A 16159-nucleotide genomic window follows, 5' to 3' on the forward strand; every position below is an offset into this window, starting at 1 on the left:
TGGTCAGCAAGTTTACACTCATTAAATAAGATAAATAAAGTGAGGGGTAGGTGAGATGAATAAAGTGAGAGTATTTGTCTATAGTACATCATTCAGCACTTTTTCCTCCCAATTTTCCTCCCAAATTGGGAGGAAAAAAAAATGTGGGTCGGAGGGAAAATTTCCCCCCCCCCCCCATTTTCTGTCTCTTTTGTTTTCTTTCCTGAACCAAACAGTGGAAAATGTTATTTTTCACCCTATTTTCCTCTCCCTATCTTCCATCCTCCCTATTTTCACCCCAACCAAACATACCCTTAATGTTCTAGACTTCTAGTTCAACCCAAGCCAAGTCCCTCCCCAACACATGATGCACATTTGACATATACATGACGCCCTCCGTGGCTGATATTTCTATGTTGACTTATTTTTTAATTTATTATGGGATCTACGTTGACTTTAAGTTAGCTTCCCTAATTTAGAAAGTTCAATTTAGACCGTTTCAACATGTATAGTTATTTCCTGATGTGATAGTCTTGATTTTTTTGTCGAGTTTGTAAAATTAATTAATGACTAAAAAACTTGTCCACTTTCTAATCTTGTTTGTTAAGGAAAAACTGTCTTTGCGCCCCACACTTATTGTTTTTTTGTTTTGTTTTGTTTTTGTTTAAAATTCCCCATTCAATCATGATTTAGGTCCACTTTTCTCATGCAATTTGGGTTTTGTGGAATTCAACTTGGGCATTTATCATATATAGCATGCAGCATATATAGTATGGTCTATGAGATTTAGAAAAGTAAGGGTCTATTTGAAAACTGCTTATTTAGTTGAAACTTAAAACTTTTTACTGAAAGTACTGTAAATAAAAAGACCCATGTAACTATTGTATGTCTTTTCAAAAGTTAAGAAAGGAATGGAATATAATGGAAATGAATGAAAAAAATAATTTTAGAATATTCTTTCATTTTCGTGTTTGGAAGTTTTAATGGAGGGAATAGAAAGTTTATTCCATTATTTGGGAGTTTAAGTGGGAGAGAATGGAATGAGTAGGAGGGAACACTCATTCCTCTCTATTTCCTTAAAATCTCAAATTTTCATTCCCTCGAAATTGGGAGGAATGGGAGGTAATAGAATTAGATTTAATGAATTTTTTACTAAAACTCCTAAAATACCCTTATACATTCAACCTTTTATTTTAAAATAGGGGTCTAATAGTAATATTGTCATAAAATGATTTCATTTCATTTCTTTCATGATACTCTCAAACAAGATTATTTACATTCCATTTATTTTCATTTCTTTCCATTCCTTTATTTTAAAACATCAAATTAAGGTTAATTCCATTCCATTCTATTCTTTTCCATTCATTTCCCTTACTTAAATACATTTCATTCCATTCCCTTATGAACTCTCAAATGAAGCCTAAGACATCCATTAACATTTCCCTTCAAACCTTTCCAGAGGATTTTTTTTTTTTTTTTTTTTGAGAAAAGAAAAAAAGGACTCGCGTGTGGAAGTCATTGTCCCATGCCCCACAATAATAGAAATAACAATGCAGTAATAGACAATGCAGTAATATAAATATTTTCATATCTAAATGATGAAGATCCCTCCATTCCTTGAAAAGGATCAAAACTTTGGAGTGTTTGTTGTGTGTGAAGATCTTTTTGTTAGCTTTGGGCGATACAAGCTTTATAAAGTGAGATCTTTTTGCCACATGAAGCACAATTGGTTTTTCATATGAATCGTATCCCCTTGAATTCGAGGACAACAAGCGATGCTTAAATTAGGGCAGCGTGGCCAATTTACAATCAGCAAAAGTGCTTATAATTTGTTGATGGAGAGGGGGAGAGAAGAGTGGTGGGGCCCACAAGTTTTCTCTCCTCCCCCTTTCAAAATACAATCTCTCCAAATTAGAGAGAAAATTGGAGTGAAAAGTAGGGAAAATATTTGGACAAAACTCCCCCACCTCTTTTTTACATTTCTGGCTCTTTTTTTTTTTTTTTTTTTAACTTTTTTCTTTCTTTTTCTTTTGACTTTTCCTTTGTAACATTGGCTTTATTTTTCTTAATTTTTTTTTATTATTTTTTTAAGAAAACACTTTTGAATGATTTCTTATGCTATTTTTTGAAATGTCCACTTTCATCTATACACAATTTTTGAAAAAAAGTATAATGTATTACTTTTTATTTTATTTAAAAGGGACATGATGGTAAATTTATACAAATTTTATTTTCAACCAAACCAAAAAGTTTTTCATCCCTCCACTTTTCCACCCTCTCATCCAAACACAAATGAGGAAAACTAAAAACTTTTCCATCCTCCCACTTTTCCATTCTCCCTTTATTTTCTATCCTCTTATTTTTCCATCCTCCAAACCAAATAGACCCTTAGAGCACTGCTACAAACAGATATTTATGGTTTTATTAACTTAAGAACTAATGAAAAACCAATGGTTAATAATTAAAATTATAGTATTAATAAAATATTTAATGAGATCATTCTAAAAAAATTATCATACGCAATGCGCGGGTATGCGGCTAGTATATATATAAAAGTAGAAACTTCATGCAAGAGAGTATGAGGTCTTTCCACATGGCGCTCTATTAGAGCAACTATTGCATTTGACCTTCCACCTCACCTCTTTAAAAATGAAATTTTAACATCTTTTTTGAAATTGAAAGGATGGAGGTTATTTAATTGCTATAGCAAAAGCCATTGAACCAATTCACTTCTCTTTTCAATTGAAGTTAAATAAAGACAGCACTAATTGTCACAGAGTAAAACAAAAGAAAAAATGTGTTGGGGTTGGGGAGCACTAATTGCATATGCTAACCATGTGATTCTCTTTCAATGTTTTAGAGTATTAATTAAGCTCCACCATTAGAGATTTATCTGTATAGAAGCAAAAAAAAGACTCAAATGAGAATTAAAAAATAAAGTACTTATTAGAAGCCTTTTGTCAAACACTTGGCGAATCTAGTAATTTGTTCTTATTGACATAACCCTTATGGAAAAATAAATAAAAGAAACGCAATTATAAAGCCTAAATGTTATCATCCCATACAGGCCCTATAGCTTAGGCCAAATGAGTTCATAGCAAAGTGATCAAATGTATGGGAAAAGTGGAGATAAGAAATAGATGTCAAGAGGTTAGAAGAGATTGTGTCAAAGTTCAGGCATTCCTAAAGACAGGTTTAGGAGAGATAAACTAATGTGGCACTTAATAGAAAAGTCTTCCTGGAAGAACGTAGAAAGTCTTTCAATTTTAAGTGCCACTTGGCAATGAATGGTTTTTAAAGCTAAAATCTAGGAAAATTATTGAATCCTCCAACAGTACCATATATGTATTTTTCATCACTTACATAAATTGTGAGTCTCACAATAAATATAATTTGTAATTTTTTATTATAAACTTATGGCAAAATTACACTTTAGTGCCTACCTCAGTTCCTAAAAACAGAAAATCATTTCTATTTTGGTCATTGTCATCAATCTATTAACTGAAAAGTCCTACGTGGCAGACGGAATCCGTAGTTGCGCAATAAATGCTGATGTAGCTATTAGAATAAAAGAGATGCTATGTCTACAATATTTTTACAATAAATCACAAGTGGTTAGTTGTTAATGGTTCAAATTTGAATCTAACACTAATATTACCTTTTTCTCTTAACAATAACAATCAGTAACAACCTACTATTTAAGATTTATTGTAAAAATATTATAAAAATATTGAAAACATATCATTTGTCAGATAATATTAAAAATAAATATTTTTTTTTTCAAACAAGTTCTCTCTCTCTCTCTCTCTCTCAAAACTGCTGGAGCCCCTGGATTTGTCTTTGTCTCTCTCTCAAAACCGCTGCAGAGCCTGGATTTGTCTCTCTGTCAATCAAGATTTAAAGTTAGTTGAACAGCTGTATAAGATTGCGTGGAAGACGGACATCTACGTGTTTCACATAGTTTGATTGACCACAACGACCCCGGTATGGTTCGTTGAAAGTTCAAAGAGTTATTTCGGGCTTTACTCAGAAACTTCTAGGATATTGCAATTCATGTATTTTGACACCGCTTCGTCCTTCACTTTCCTCACTTTATTTTGACACCGCTTTCACAGCTTTCTTTCTCCTCCTCCTTTCAACTTTTTTCATCTTTCTGCTCGTAAATCCCAATGGCCTCATCTCACCAACCCAAGGACTTTGATGTTTTCTTGAGTTTCCGAGGTGAAGATACTCGCCGTGGTTTTGTAAGCCATTTACATAAGTCTCTGACTCAACAGTGTATTCGAACGTTCATTGATAATAACCTCCATAGGGGAGAAAACATTTCTGAAGAGCTTCTCCAAACCATCGAAAACTCAAGCGCATCAATAATTATATTTTCTAAAAACTATGCATCCTCTAGTTGGTGTTTGGATGAACTTGCTAAGATTATGGAGTGTAGCAAAAAAGTGCTACCAGTTTTCTATCAAGTGGATCCATCTGAAGTTCGTAAGCAAACAGGGGATTTTGGAAACAAACTGACTGAGCTTGAAAAAAAAATTGAAGATAAGACAAAGGTACAAAGGTGGAGGGACGCTTTAAGTAAAGCAGCCAATATTTCTGGCTGGGACGACAAAAACAGGTATTTGTATTCTACTACGAATTCCTGTTTGTTGATCTTCAGGAGTTTTAATGGTTTGTGATGTCCATTAAATTTTATTGTTAATTAAACAACAACTAGAATTAATTGTTAGCTTTTATTTTCTCTTTAAAATTTACTAAATTATCAAAGTAAAATTTTCTTGTCATATCTTTTATACAATGTTTTTTTATATATTTAAATTTTGAGAAGATTCATTTATACTAAGCTAGTTAGCTATAGAGTAAAGATGGAAATAAAAGAACTTAATAATAGATTGCTTACCATTATTAATTAGGAATTTCACCCCTCATAATATTTGGAAAAATTTCAAAGAAAAAAACTTAATTCATTTTTTCTAAGCATTTAGTGAGATCCAGTAAGATTATATTGTCATCTAAGTGGACTTTTAATGCCACTTCATCCCAAAAGCTAATTGCTACCCAAAAAAATGAATTAAATAAAAATTTTCAATCTAACAACACTTCAACTGTGATGTAAAAATTAAACATCTTGCATTCAGTTTATGTTATTTATTTTTCATAGTCCAACTCGTTACATGTGTTAATTAAATGCTTTGTGAATGACAGTTGCACTGACTCTGAACTTGTCGAAAAAATTGTTGAAGAGATCTTAAATTCTGAATTCATTCAGATGCCATCAAATGATGCTACAATGCAGCTGGTTGGAATAAATTCTCGCATGGAGGCAGTGACAAAACTTTTAGATATTGAATCAAATGATGTTCGCGTGGTAAGGATCACTGGCCTTGGTGGAATAGGCAAAACTACAATTGCAAAAGTTATTTATAAGAGGTTTTCAAATCATTTCAAAGCAAAAAGTTTTGTAGAGAATGTTAGAGAGGGGTCAAAGACAGAGCAAGGCAAAATCCATTTACAAGAGGCACTTCTTAGGGGTATCTCAGAGGATAAGAATTTGAGGGTGAGTAATATATATGAAGGAACCACAAGTATAAATAGAATTCTTCACCTAAAAAGGGTTCTTATAATTCTTGATGATGTGGATAATGCCGACCAGATAGAAACATTGCTCGGACAATGTGAATGCTTTGCATTTGGAAGTAGGATCATTCTGACAACAAGAGATAAAAGCTTGCTAGCTAAACGAAATGGTCTTTCAAGCTATGAATATGAGGTTGAGGAATTAGATGAAGAGGAAGCTATTGAACTCTTTCGTAAGCATGCCTGCCCAAGTAACGAAGTCCCGGAAGATTATTTGGAACGAGCTATAAGTTATGCCAAAGGCCTTTCTCTAGCTCTAAAAGTAATGGGTCGTGATTTGTGTGGGAAACCAATAGATGAATGGGATGCAGCGTTAGAGTATTATAAAACAAATCCTCATGAAGATATTCAAAAAATACTAAGAAGAAGTTATGAAGGATTAACCGAAGATGAAAAGAATATTTTCCTTGATATTGCATGTTTCTTCAAGGGATATGACATGAGTTATAATATGATTAAGGATGTATTGAAAGCTCGTGCATATGGTATTCGAAAACTTATTGAGAAGTGTCTCTTGACTATTGATGAAGATAATTATTATTTGTCAATGCACGACTTATTACAACAAATGGGTATGGACATTGTTCGACAAGAAGCACCACAAAAGCCTGGGGAACGTAGCAGACTATGGTGTTATGAGGAAGCTCTTGATGTATTAATTGAAGATATGGTATGTGTGTTATTTTGATACACTTCCTTTACTTCACATGAGAGATGTATTACACTTTTTTTCCCTTTTTATATTTATTTATTTTGAATATTATTTTTGTTTAAAGTTTATTAACTATTATATGTTTTGGTGATTCACTTACCCTATTGTTCAACTAGGGTTCAGATAACATTCAAAGCATGATATTGTGGTCGCCTAAATCAGAACCAGAAGAGGTGCAATTAAAGGCACAATTTTGTAAGATGAAAAATCTTAGATTGCTTTTGATTCGTAATGTACGTTGTTGCAATGGACCCCTTGAATGTCTTCCCAATGGATTAAGCTTGCTTGATTGGCGTGAATATCCATTTTCTTCGTGGCCACCAAATTTTTTTCCTAAAAAACTAGTTGTGCTCAACGTGCCTCTTATCCTATTAAAGGAACCAGTACTCAAGCAGGTATGATCATTAGCTTTTATAAATTATTATTTTTTCTAAGTTTTTAATTTTTACTTTATTTATATATACTTTTTTAAAGGTTAAACCATGTTCTAACTTTCAAATTTTTTTCTACAGAACTTTGTATCTGTGACATATGTGGACTTAAGTGAGTTCGATTTGATTATGAAAATACCTGACTTATCAATGACCCCAAACCTAAAGCAATTGATACTTAATGAGTGTACAAATTTAGTTGAGATTGATGACTCTGTGGGGCGTCTTGATAAGCTTGAAAAGTTGGACCTTTTCTTTTGCACAGAACTTGAAACTCTTCCGAACTGTCTCACGATGAAATCTCTTAATTTTTTTTCTCTAGAAGCCTGCCAGAGGATTAAAAAGTTCCCAAATATCTTGCATGAAATGAAAGGTGTTGAATATTTACATCTCCAGGGGAACTATACTAATGAGTTGCCTCCGTCATTTGGGAATTTGATTGGGCTTAAGGACTTAGAAGTAGCACCGGATTCAGGAGAGGCACATCTTCCAGGTAGCATCTATAATTTACAAAGTATAGAGAAGCTTGAACTTTGGGGCGATATTATATTTCCAAAGAATGTTGAGATTGATAGACAGCCAATGTGCAATTCTCTTGGTTGCTCTTCCAAATATGTTTTTCCAATGTTGAAACAACTACAACTTAATTGCTGTGAAATTTGCTCAGAAATAGAATTTATTTTGAATTATTGTTGCCCTGTCACACTGGAAGAGTTAAAAATCTACGACAGCAAAGTTGTCACCCTCCCAGAAAGCATGAGCAGATGTGAGAGATTACATACGCTTATTATTAGAGACTGCGATGAGTTTCGGGAAATCAAGAGGCTTCCACATAGTATAAGACATGTAGATGTAGCACATTGCCCATCGCTGGATTCACAATCATTGTTTCAGGTATATCTCTCTCTTAAAGATATTAAGAAACTATTTGTGTTACCTTCACAAATTCTACATGATTTGCTAAGATGTAACTTGTTGAATTTGCTAATTGCATGCAGCTGCTTCCAGAAATCAGAGGGCTTCCACCAAGTCTACCACACTCATCTACAATGCCTCCAATTTGGCAAAACCACCTTTGTGAATATAGTTTTGAGGTAACAGGAGATGAGAATGATATTCCAAATTGGTTCAGCCATCAAAGGGAAGGAAATTTAATATCATTCTCGATTGGTCCTGAATTTCCAACAATTGCTCTCTGCATTGCTTTTGGAATACAAGATTCTGATTGTTATTTTGATTATTATGTCTTCATTTCCATCAATGGTAGTGAACGAACATTTGAAGGAAAATTCATTCACACAAACAGGAGCTTTGGACATCTGTGTATTTCCTGTAGACCTCAGAGCTCATTGCAGGAACTATTTAGGGACTTGCAACTGACTGATCGGAATCATGTTGAGATCCTCTGTGAAACTTTCATTCCTTCTTTTGCACCCAGAGAAAATATTGCTCCTATCGTTGAAAGGATAGGAGTCCATGTAGAATGCAATTGCCCTCCTCCTCAAAATCTCAATATCTTTCAAGACATTAATAGGCAGCTTTCTTTGCAATCAGGTTTGGGACTTCCAATGCATACAGAAAATGGATCAGACTTAGGTTCGGCATTTGACTCATCAAATGTTGATGGGTTTAATTTGGGTTCATCTTCAGTGGCCCAGCCTGTAACGTCCCAAGTTAAAAAAAGAAAAAGAAAAGTAAAGGTCTGATTTGTTTTAGTCTCACAAGAAAAAAATCAGACCACCGCTCATCCTCTTTGGCCAGCTCACTTCATTTTTCTTTTTCATTTTTCCCTCAAACACTCTCTTCACTCTCTCATCCTCTCCCACCGGTACACTCCACACCACCATCTCCACCGTCATTTTTTCCAGCAGGATCACCAGGAAAATCCTTTAGAACATCTAAGCACCTTCACATATTTTATTTGAGGTAAAAGTTCTAATCTCTTTTTATAGGTTTTATGCTATTGTTTGAGTTTATTTTTATCTAAGCTTTGATAAGGATACTCATATGATTTATGAGCTTTGAAAGTGATATTTATATTTTTATATGTATGGGTTTTGTATTGGTGGAATTATTTGATGAGTGGGTTTATGATTGTGCTAATGGTGGCTATCTAAGGTTTATTTATGTTGGAAATTTGGGATTTTGAGTTATAACATGTGGTAGTAGGTAAAACTAATTTTTCCATTGCTATTGGGTTTATTTGGATTTAGTTGAGGTTCTAAATTTCTTGTCTTGGAGGATCTTGTGATTTTGCTTTCAACTCCAATCAGTTTCTACTGTGGGAGAGAATGGGCAAACTCTTGATTGGTCTGTTCTCGATGGTCTTTTTATTTTATTTTATTTTTTGTATTTAAGTAATTGTACTTTATCAATTGGACGGTTCAATGGGACATTGGTCTTATCATGACAAAAATGCTCTAAGCCAATCACTGATATTATGTCTAGGATTCTTATATCCAATCTTGTATCTTTAGAACATTTGTTGTTCTTTATGCTGTATCCTTATGCTTCTTCATATAGAAATTAATCTGTTCTGAGTTGTCACAGATTATTGTTGCATAGAGTGAAGAGGTTTCTGATGGAGATGCAATGTGCAATGCAGATTTCGACAATGAAGACCCCAATTTGATGATTGGTATGTTTCTTGTTTCAGCATTGAGAGCTTTCCCTAGTAATTCAAGAATGTTGATTTACATGATCTTGTAAATGTTGTAGTCTAAGAACTTGCAATTTTTTTTAGCGTGCAAATGTTTCATTTTATTGGCATTTACATGATCTTTTCACTCTCTACTATCAATGTAAAAGTCTTTATTTGTCTTTGCAGGCTGAGGGCTTGGAATAAGTTTTTTTTAAGGTCTATTGGACAATTTTATTGACTTTATCCATTCAAAGAAGATAAAAAAAGAAAATAGAAAGAACATTTTTGCAGTTGGTGATTCTTTTTCTTCTTTCCATTCAATATTTATAATTTTACTTGTTGATTTGATTTTTGAGAAATTCAAAACGTTTCAAGTTAGCACATGTATCCGGAATCTGAATTACATACCTGAAGATATTTATTGTTTATCTAAGTATTATTCGTATGATTCTAAATGATAATATTCATTTGAGGGGCATCAAATTATATTAGGTTCTCTATATCATACACACCTGTTTATGTATCTACCATGAACCATCCTATTTTATTACACTAAAAAAGACAGATTCTTGATGAGAAATAGTATATTTGTAAGCCCAATTATACCAAACAACAAAGAAACAAATGTACCTCTTTTTTATTTATTTATTTTTTAATATTACTAGTCATTGTTTCCAGCATAAAGAAAAGCAACATTTTCAAAAGATCAAGCAGGGAAGAAAAATATAAAATACATTGAAAGCATGGAGTGCAATATAAAAGTCAGGAAGTCATCCAAGAAAATGTGCTTCTCAACGAAGGATGACATTTAGTGATAGTATTGAACATATCTAAAAACAGGAAACATCAATCACATAATTTCGCAAGATTTGGAATCCTATGACTTGAACTGATTAAAATTTAATACTTTCCATGTGTCAGATCTAAAATAGGAAACATCAATCACAGGTAGCCAATAATATGTGGCTCTTGGGAAGAGTAATGCAGTGATACTTGAGATACATGCATGTTGATTTGGGTTTGGAGTACGGATGTCCTAATTCGTTTTTGTTTTACGTGTAGGGGCATGAGATTTTGTAATTTTCTTTGTATTTGTTTCATATTTGGCTGGTCAAAATGGACTTCAGCTTGTATCTCCACTATGACATTCTCAGATCCTGTAAACATAATTTCAACTGGCCTTTTTAGCATTATAGATGGTTAGGTAAAGGTGATCCTATAGCCCTTCTCTTATGTTTCTTTTTTGTTATGAAGATGCTGAAAAGGATGATTGCAAGAGCAGCAAGAGGCATTCTTATTGTGTTTCAGGTGGGAAAGGAAATTGAGATTTCAAACTTCATTATAGATGATGATCCCTGCATCATCTTCTATTGGAAATTTAGCTGATCTTGGTTATCTTAGTTTTCTGCTTCTTTGCATTGAGACATTTTTGCATTAAAAAAGAATATGGGTTCAAGTGAATTGGTTTGAGTGGAAGATGAATTAGCAGGTATTGTAGGCTGTAAGGTAGGTTCTCTTCCCATGCAAAATTAACTTTATTAATTGCTGCAAGGTTCTTTGTTTTAGGCTGCTTGAAATTTGATGATTGAACAAATATGGACATTAAATTAAAGTGCATTTAACTATGTATTTTCTTTCTTTCTTTAGTATGCTGATATTGGTGGTTTATATGTATGATAAATTAAAGTGCATTTTCCATTTTTGTGTTTGATTTCGTTCTAAGTATCATATCAAATATTGCAAAATTGCAAAAAAAAAAGACGTTTTGCATCCTGATAAATTCCCTTTTCAATTTTCTTGTTACAAGGCTTTAATTATTGTTTTTTGCAAATGCATTTGTAATCATGTTAGCAAGTCAGTGATATGGAGGTGGAGGAGCCCTGTCTATGATCTATTTGTAATCATGCATTTAGACAAGTTAACACTTAACATGTAATTGTATCTGCTTCTATTTGAAGTTGAAATAAATCTTGTTCTTTTGCACTAGCTATGTGATATGCTTTTCTCTCCTATTTCTTGTAGCTCAATAGGCTAGACATGATCTTAATTAAGGGATCCTTTTGTATGCTAATTACCTTTGATTTTGTACCCAAATTGAGTGGCATGATTTTCTGGTTTAAGTTATTTGTGTGTCTTATGTAGTTCTCAATATAATGGTGTTTAAAAAAGTTGAGTCAGATTTCAATTCAGTTCAGGCAAGGATTATCAGGAAATGACTTACCATAAAATAATTTTTTTTTTTAAAATGACCTATTAGATCATGAAGATGTTGTCGGAGTTGTGTACAATATTCTTGTACATCTGTTATTCTGGTATCACTTAGAATGAAAGACATCTGTGACATTATGTACACAAATATGGGCAATTATATCATTTGTTTGTTAATCGATGGTATATATGCAAAGATATCTAATATAAATACAATAAAGCTGAAACATCTAGTGAGGCTCTGCCATTATTTTGAACTGTTTGTGAAATGTAAGATTTATAAGATAAAATGGTATGGTTGTAGAGGAGGGTGGTCGGTCAAGACAGAGGAGGAGAAAGTAGATCAAAGCCACAAAGATCAAGTCATTACTCTAACTTGTATATATTGGTGTGGTTCTTTTAGGTGAAGAGAATGATCAATCCTTTGCCAATAATGAGCTTGATGAAAGAGTATATAGGCATTACAAGTCTCCTCAATTAGAATGGCTTTCCATGGGATGAAATTTGCAAAACAGTGGCACTGTGGCAGCCGATGTTTAGCTTTGGGGAGTTTATATAAGGTGCCATTCTATCCCATTAGTAATTTTGCTAGGATAAAGGGTTTTCCTCTAGTTATCACTAAAGAGCACCCCAAAGCATAGCGTACAAACTTATATATTTTTTTTCCCCTTTTATGAAATGATACTACTTCTGTATTCATTTAGTAAAATAAGTGTTTTTGACTAACATGAGATGAAGTATATATGATCATATTGATTCTATAATAATCAATGAACTGGATAATTTTGAGTAGCTTTCATTCAAAAATGACATTTTGTAGGAACAATCGGATGCAACTGCATACAAATATAGGGGATCTCATATTTCTGATTTGTGCTTGATTTATGGTAATGAAAGTCGGAATGGAAGGTCAAGTTGTTTGGACATGAAAATGGAGGTCAACAACAATGCCCTTTGGATGGGATTGATGATAACTTGGGATATGCAATATCCAGCTAGGGAGTTTGAAATATCTTATTAAGGGAAAAATGAAAGTTTGCAACTTCTTAAGCCTCAGCATGTTCTCAAAATTTTCGGAGATCATCAAGGGAGAGATACAAGAAGCACCTGAGGAAAGGCCATGAGTAGTCAAAACAAATGTGGGTACCGAGAAGGACAAAGACTACAATTGAATAGAATGTATTGATACAACACTTCAAATTGTTCCTGAAATAGATGAGAAGCTCTTTTTGGAGGGTTTATGAACTCTTAGAAGATGAGAGAATGGCCAAGAAATTTGCAGCGAGGAAATGGTTATTGAGAAAGGTTTGACAGGATATCTATTTTGCTTGTCATATTGGGATATAATTTAGATTTGGTTCCAGAGTTTTGTCAATGTAAATAAGATCCAATAATAGAGTAAAGATATCTTTGGAATAGAATTTCTTGCTTGATTTCATTGTTCTACTTATACCCAAATCATTTTCAAGTGTTCAAGGTTTTAATAAGACGTTAGATTGATAGTGCAGCTGCATGGTGATTTTTATTGTCTTGCTTTATTGATTAAAAAGTAACTAAGTTTATATTAAATATTAACTTGTCACTATCATTCTCTAGGCTTGAGACTTGGGATAACCCAGAACCAGAAGACAAAAGTAATTGAACGTACTTTCAATTACTTGTACACTGATTTACTTTTTTAGGCATCTTGTACTTACAAATTAAAAAAAAAAAAAAAAAAAATCATTCGTCTTTTATTAACTTAGTTTTAGGTGGTTTGGGCTCAACCCCCAAGTGTGTTTAAGCTCATGTTTGTAGAATTTATCTACCTATCTCTTTTATTCACTTACCAATAAATAAATAAATAATACTACCAGGGTACCAGTAAGTATAAGCAAATTTCACGCTAAATGGCAAAGAGGGTGTTGTTTGCACCCAATGCGTTATACATATATAACCTTTTTGGCATTTCTGCCATTTGGATCTCTAAGAACAACAACCCAAACAATTTATACTTGTGGCCCAATATGTCAAAATTTACCCCAATTTGTCAAATTTTATATTGTTTGTTATCAAAAAAAGGTAAAAAATTGTGTCATTTTTGTCTTAATGCGGATAATTTCATTTACATATATGAGTTCAATAAACATTTTGCCGCTTGCAGTGTGAACTCAAGTAGTAGACTCAATGACTGTGGATTGTTAATAGAAGTACTAGTAAGAGCATTTGCATTGGACTACTTAATAGGCTAGTCTAGCCAAAATATGCCATGAAAGCCCAATTAATTGACCCACATTGGACTAGCAACCTAACAACAAAAATTCATGCAAGCTACACTAGTCATCCAAACTTAACTGGCATTGTAAATTAAACAATTACATTTTTTTTATTTATTATTATTCACTTTCTTCCTCCATACCTGTGCTGTTCGGTAGTAGTTGGTTGCAGGTGTGGGTAGCAACATGGGCAAAGGTGTGCAATGCAGTGTGGCATAGTGGGATTGATGTGTGCATTGGCAAAGACAAAGTGAGAGAAAAATGTAAAGAGTAAGAATAAAAAAAACCAAGAAAATCAATCTCCTCTCTTACGGTATTTTACATACATTTAGTCATACCCTCAATCTTGAATAAATTACTTCAAAGGGTTTCAAATATACCATGGAGGTGCTCTCCACGCTTTTTATTGATTTTTCTAGGCTCATAAAGTTAAATTCCTACTTGGCAGCTCTAATGTGTCAATGGCTATATGAGACAAATCTTTTTCAATAGCTCTATTTTGTCTCAGTACCTTTTTTTTATATGCCACACCAATTACAAAAAGATAAATGACCAAGAGCAATCTTTGAAATTCCTAGAGCCAAATATTTTTTTTATTCCTATTTTTTTTTTTTACAAAAAAATATATAAATAGATTATTGACTTTACATATTCATCTTTGTTGGTTTTAACACCTATATATATTTCCTTTTTCTTTCCAATTTTCCTATATATATATATATATATATTTTTTTTTTTTTACATTCACTTATTTTTTAAATATTTATACTTTCTTCAACCTTTCTTCTTTCCTTACATTTTCATTTCCTCACTACCCTCTACTTTAATATCACTATTTATCTTTCCATTCATACCATGACCCACCACAGCTTAATATAAAGGTATGTTGAAAATGTGGCATTTTGTTGTTATCATAATGTGGGGCCGAAGAGTTTGGCAACCCCAGCCTATTTTACACCAAGCCCAAGGCCTGCGCCGAGAAGGAAGAAATGTCCGAGGACGAACGAAGGGAGTCCGAAGTGCCAAGAAACATCGCCAAGGATGATCCTGCCCTCGGCCATTCGAAATCACAAAAGGGAAGATCAGTATACCATCATGGGCAGCCTCCCAAAGCATCCCAAGAAAAGGGACAAGTACAATGAGTCAGTAAAGGGAGCATGGTGAGGAGCAATTTAAGGAGAATTGTCACCTCCGCATTAAATGCCCACAACTAACGTCCTAACCGCATTGATGAGGAAATGACCCATGAACAGTGCTATCTCGGTCACCACAACTCATAGAACGCCAGAGAGAGTGTCTGATGGGACAGGCATAAAGCATCCCAAGAAAAGGGACAAGTACAATGAGTCAGCTAAAGGAGCATGGTGGAGGAGCAATTCAAGGAGAACTGTCACCTCTGCATTAAATGCCCACAACTAACGTCCTGACCGCATTGATGAGGAAATGACCCATGAACAGTGCTATCTAGGTTACTACAACTCATCGAATGCCAGAGAGAGTATCTAATGGGACAGACACTCAAATATAGGCTTGGATGATTAACAAATGAAAAGTCAAGATCGTTTAAAGAGGACTATATAACAGGAGAAACCCACCACAGAGAAGGAGGGAGGAGAAATAGTACTGTAACAATCTTAAGAACTCCTGTAATAAGAATCATTCAATATTTCTTAGAATAAAGCTCCTCGGATTGTGCCGAGAACAACTTTTCTTTGATAAACTCAGTTCATCTCTATTTGATTGTCATGAACACCATATTAACTGTTGTCCATGCGCTAAAACCTAGCTCTTTGACCCACTCTCTACAAATTTATTGTATTGGACTAGTTGGGTCTGAGTCCACTCATCCAATAGAAGAAGTGCTTAAACCCAGTTCTTACACATAATATTTTCACATGTAAGTTCTTTATGGGTCAAAATAAAATAAAATAATAATTGGATGACACATATGCTTTTTGTTATCTTGATCTTTTAAAAAAAAAATTATTTTCTTGCTTAAAAGGGTGTTTTTTAAAAACAAAATAAGCTAAACATTATAACTAGACGCATAAAATGTAATACGATAAAAAATGAAGTATGAATAAAAATCTTTGTTGTGGATGGTTGTAGGTATTTGATGAAGAGTTTTAATTGCATATAATATTATTTATTGCGAAAATTCAAATATTGTGATATTGTCTTACCAGAACATAATTGCTTATTGTTTGAAAAATGATATTTGTTATCATTCTTTTTTGTGCTAACCTATTTGATATCATTCTTAGAATCTTTTTAGTAAGTGGATATTGTATTT

The 16159-nt window shown here is 33.3% G+C and overlaps 1 protein-coding gene across 18 annotated transcripts; it reads left to right on the forward strand.

The window, feature by feature from the left end:
- The first annotated feature begins 3806 nt into the window (after positions 1-3806).
- On the forward strand, positions 3807-13041 carry LOC112032185 (disease resistance protein RPV1). Of its 18 annotated transcripts, none has more exons than XM_065780058.1 (10): positions 3807-4600; positions 5188-6289; positions 6448-6726; positions 6844-7656; positions 7761-8688; positions 9313-9400; positions 9590-9697; positions 10658-10711; positions 12015-12171; positions 12432-13041. In XM_065780058.1, the coding sequence occupies exons 1-5, from the start codon at positions 4149-4151 to the stop codon at positions 8466-8468; spliced, it is 3354 nt and encodes a 1117-aa protein (XP_065636130.1). In that variant the 5' UTR covers positions 3807-4148; the 3' UTR covers positions 8469-8688; positions 9313-9400; positions 9590-9697; positions 10658-10711; positions 12015-12171; positions 12432-13041. The 18 variants fall into 18 exon arrangements, with proteins under 18 accessions (XP_065636130.1, XP_065636128.1, XP_065636129.1 ...); XM_065780056.1 differs by lacking the exon at positions 9590-9697 and adding an exon at positions 10466-10562 and having other exon boundaries at positions 10805-12171; XM_065780057.1 differs by lacking the exon at positions 9590-9697 and adding an exon at positions 10466-10562.
- Positions 13042-16159: the final 3118 nt, after the last annotated feature.

Source organism: Quercus suber, unplaced genomic scaffold, assembly GCF_002906115.3.
Source record: "Quercus suber isolate HL8 unplaced genomic scaffold, Cork oak 2.0 scaffold_224, whole genome shotgun sequence".
NCBI lineage: Eukaryota > Viridiplantae > Streptophyta > Magnoliopsida > Fagales > Fagaceae > Quercus > Quercus suber.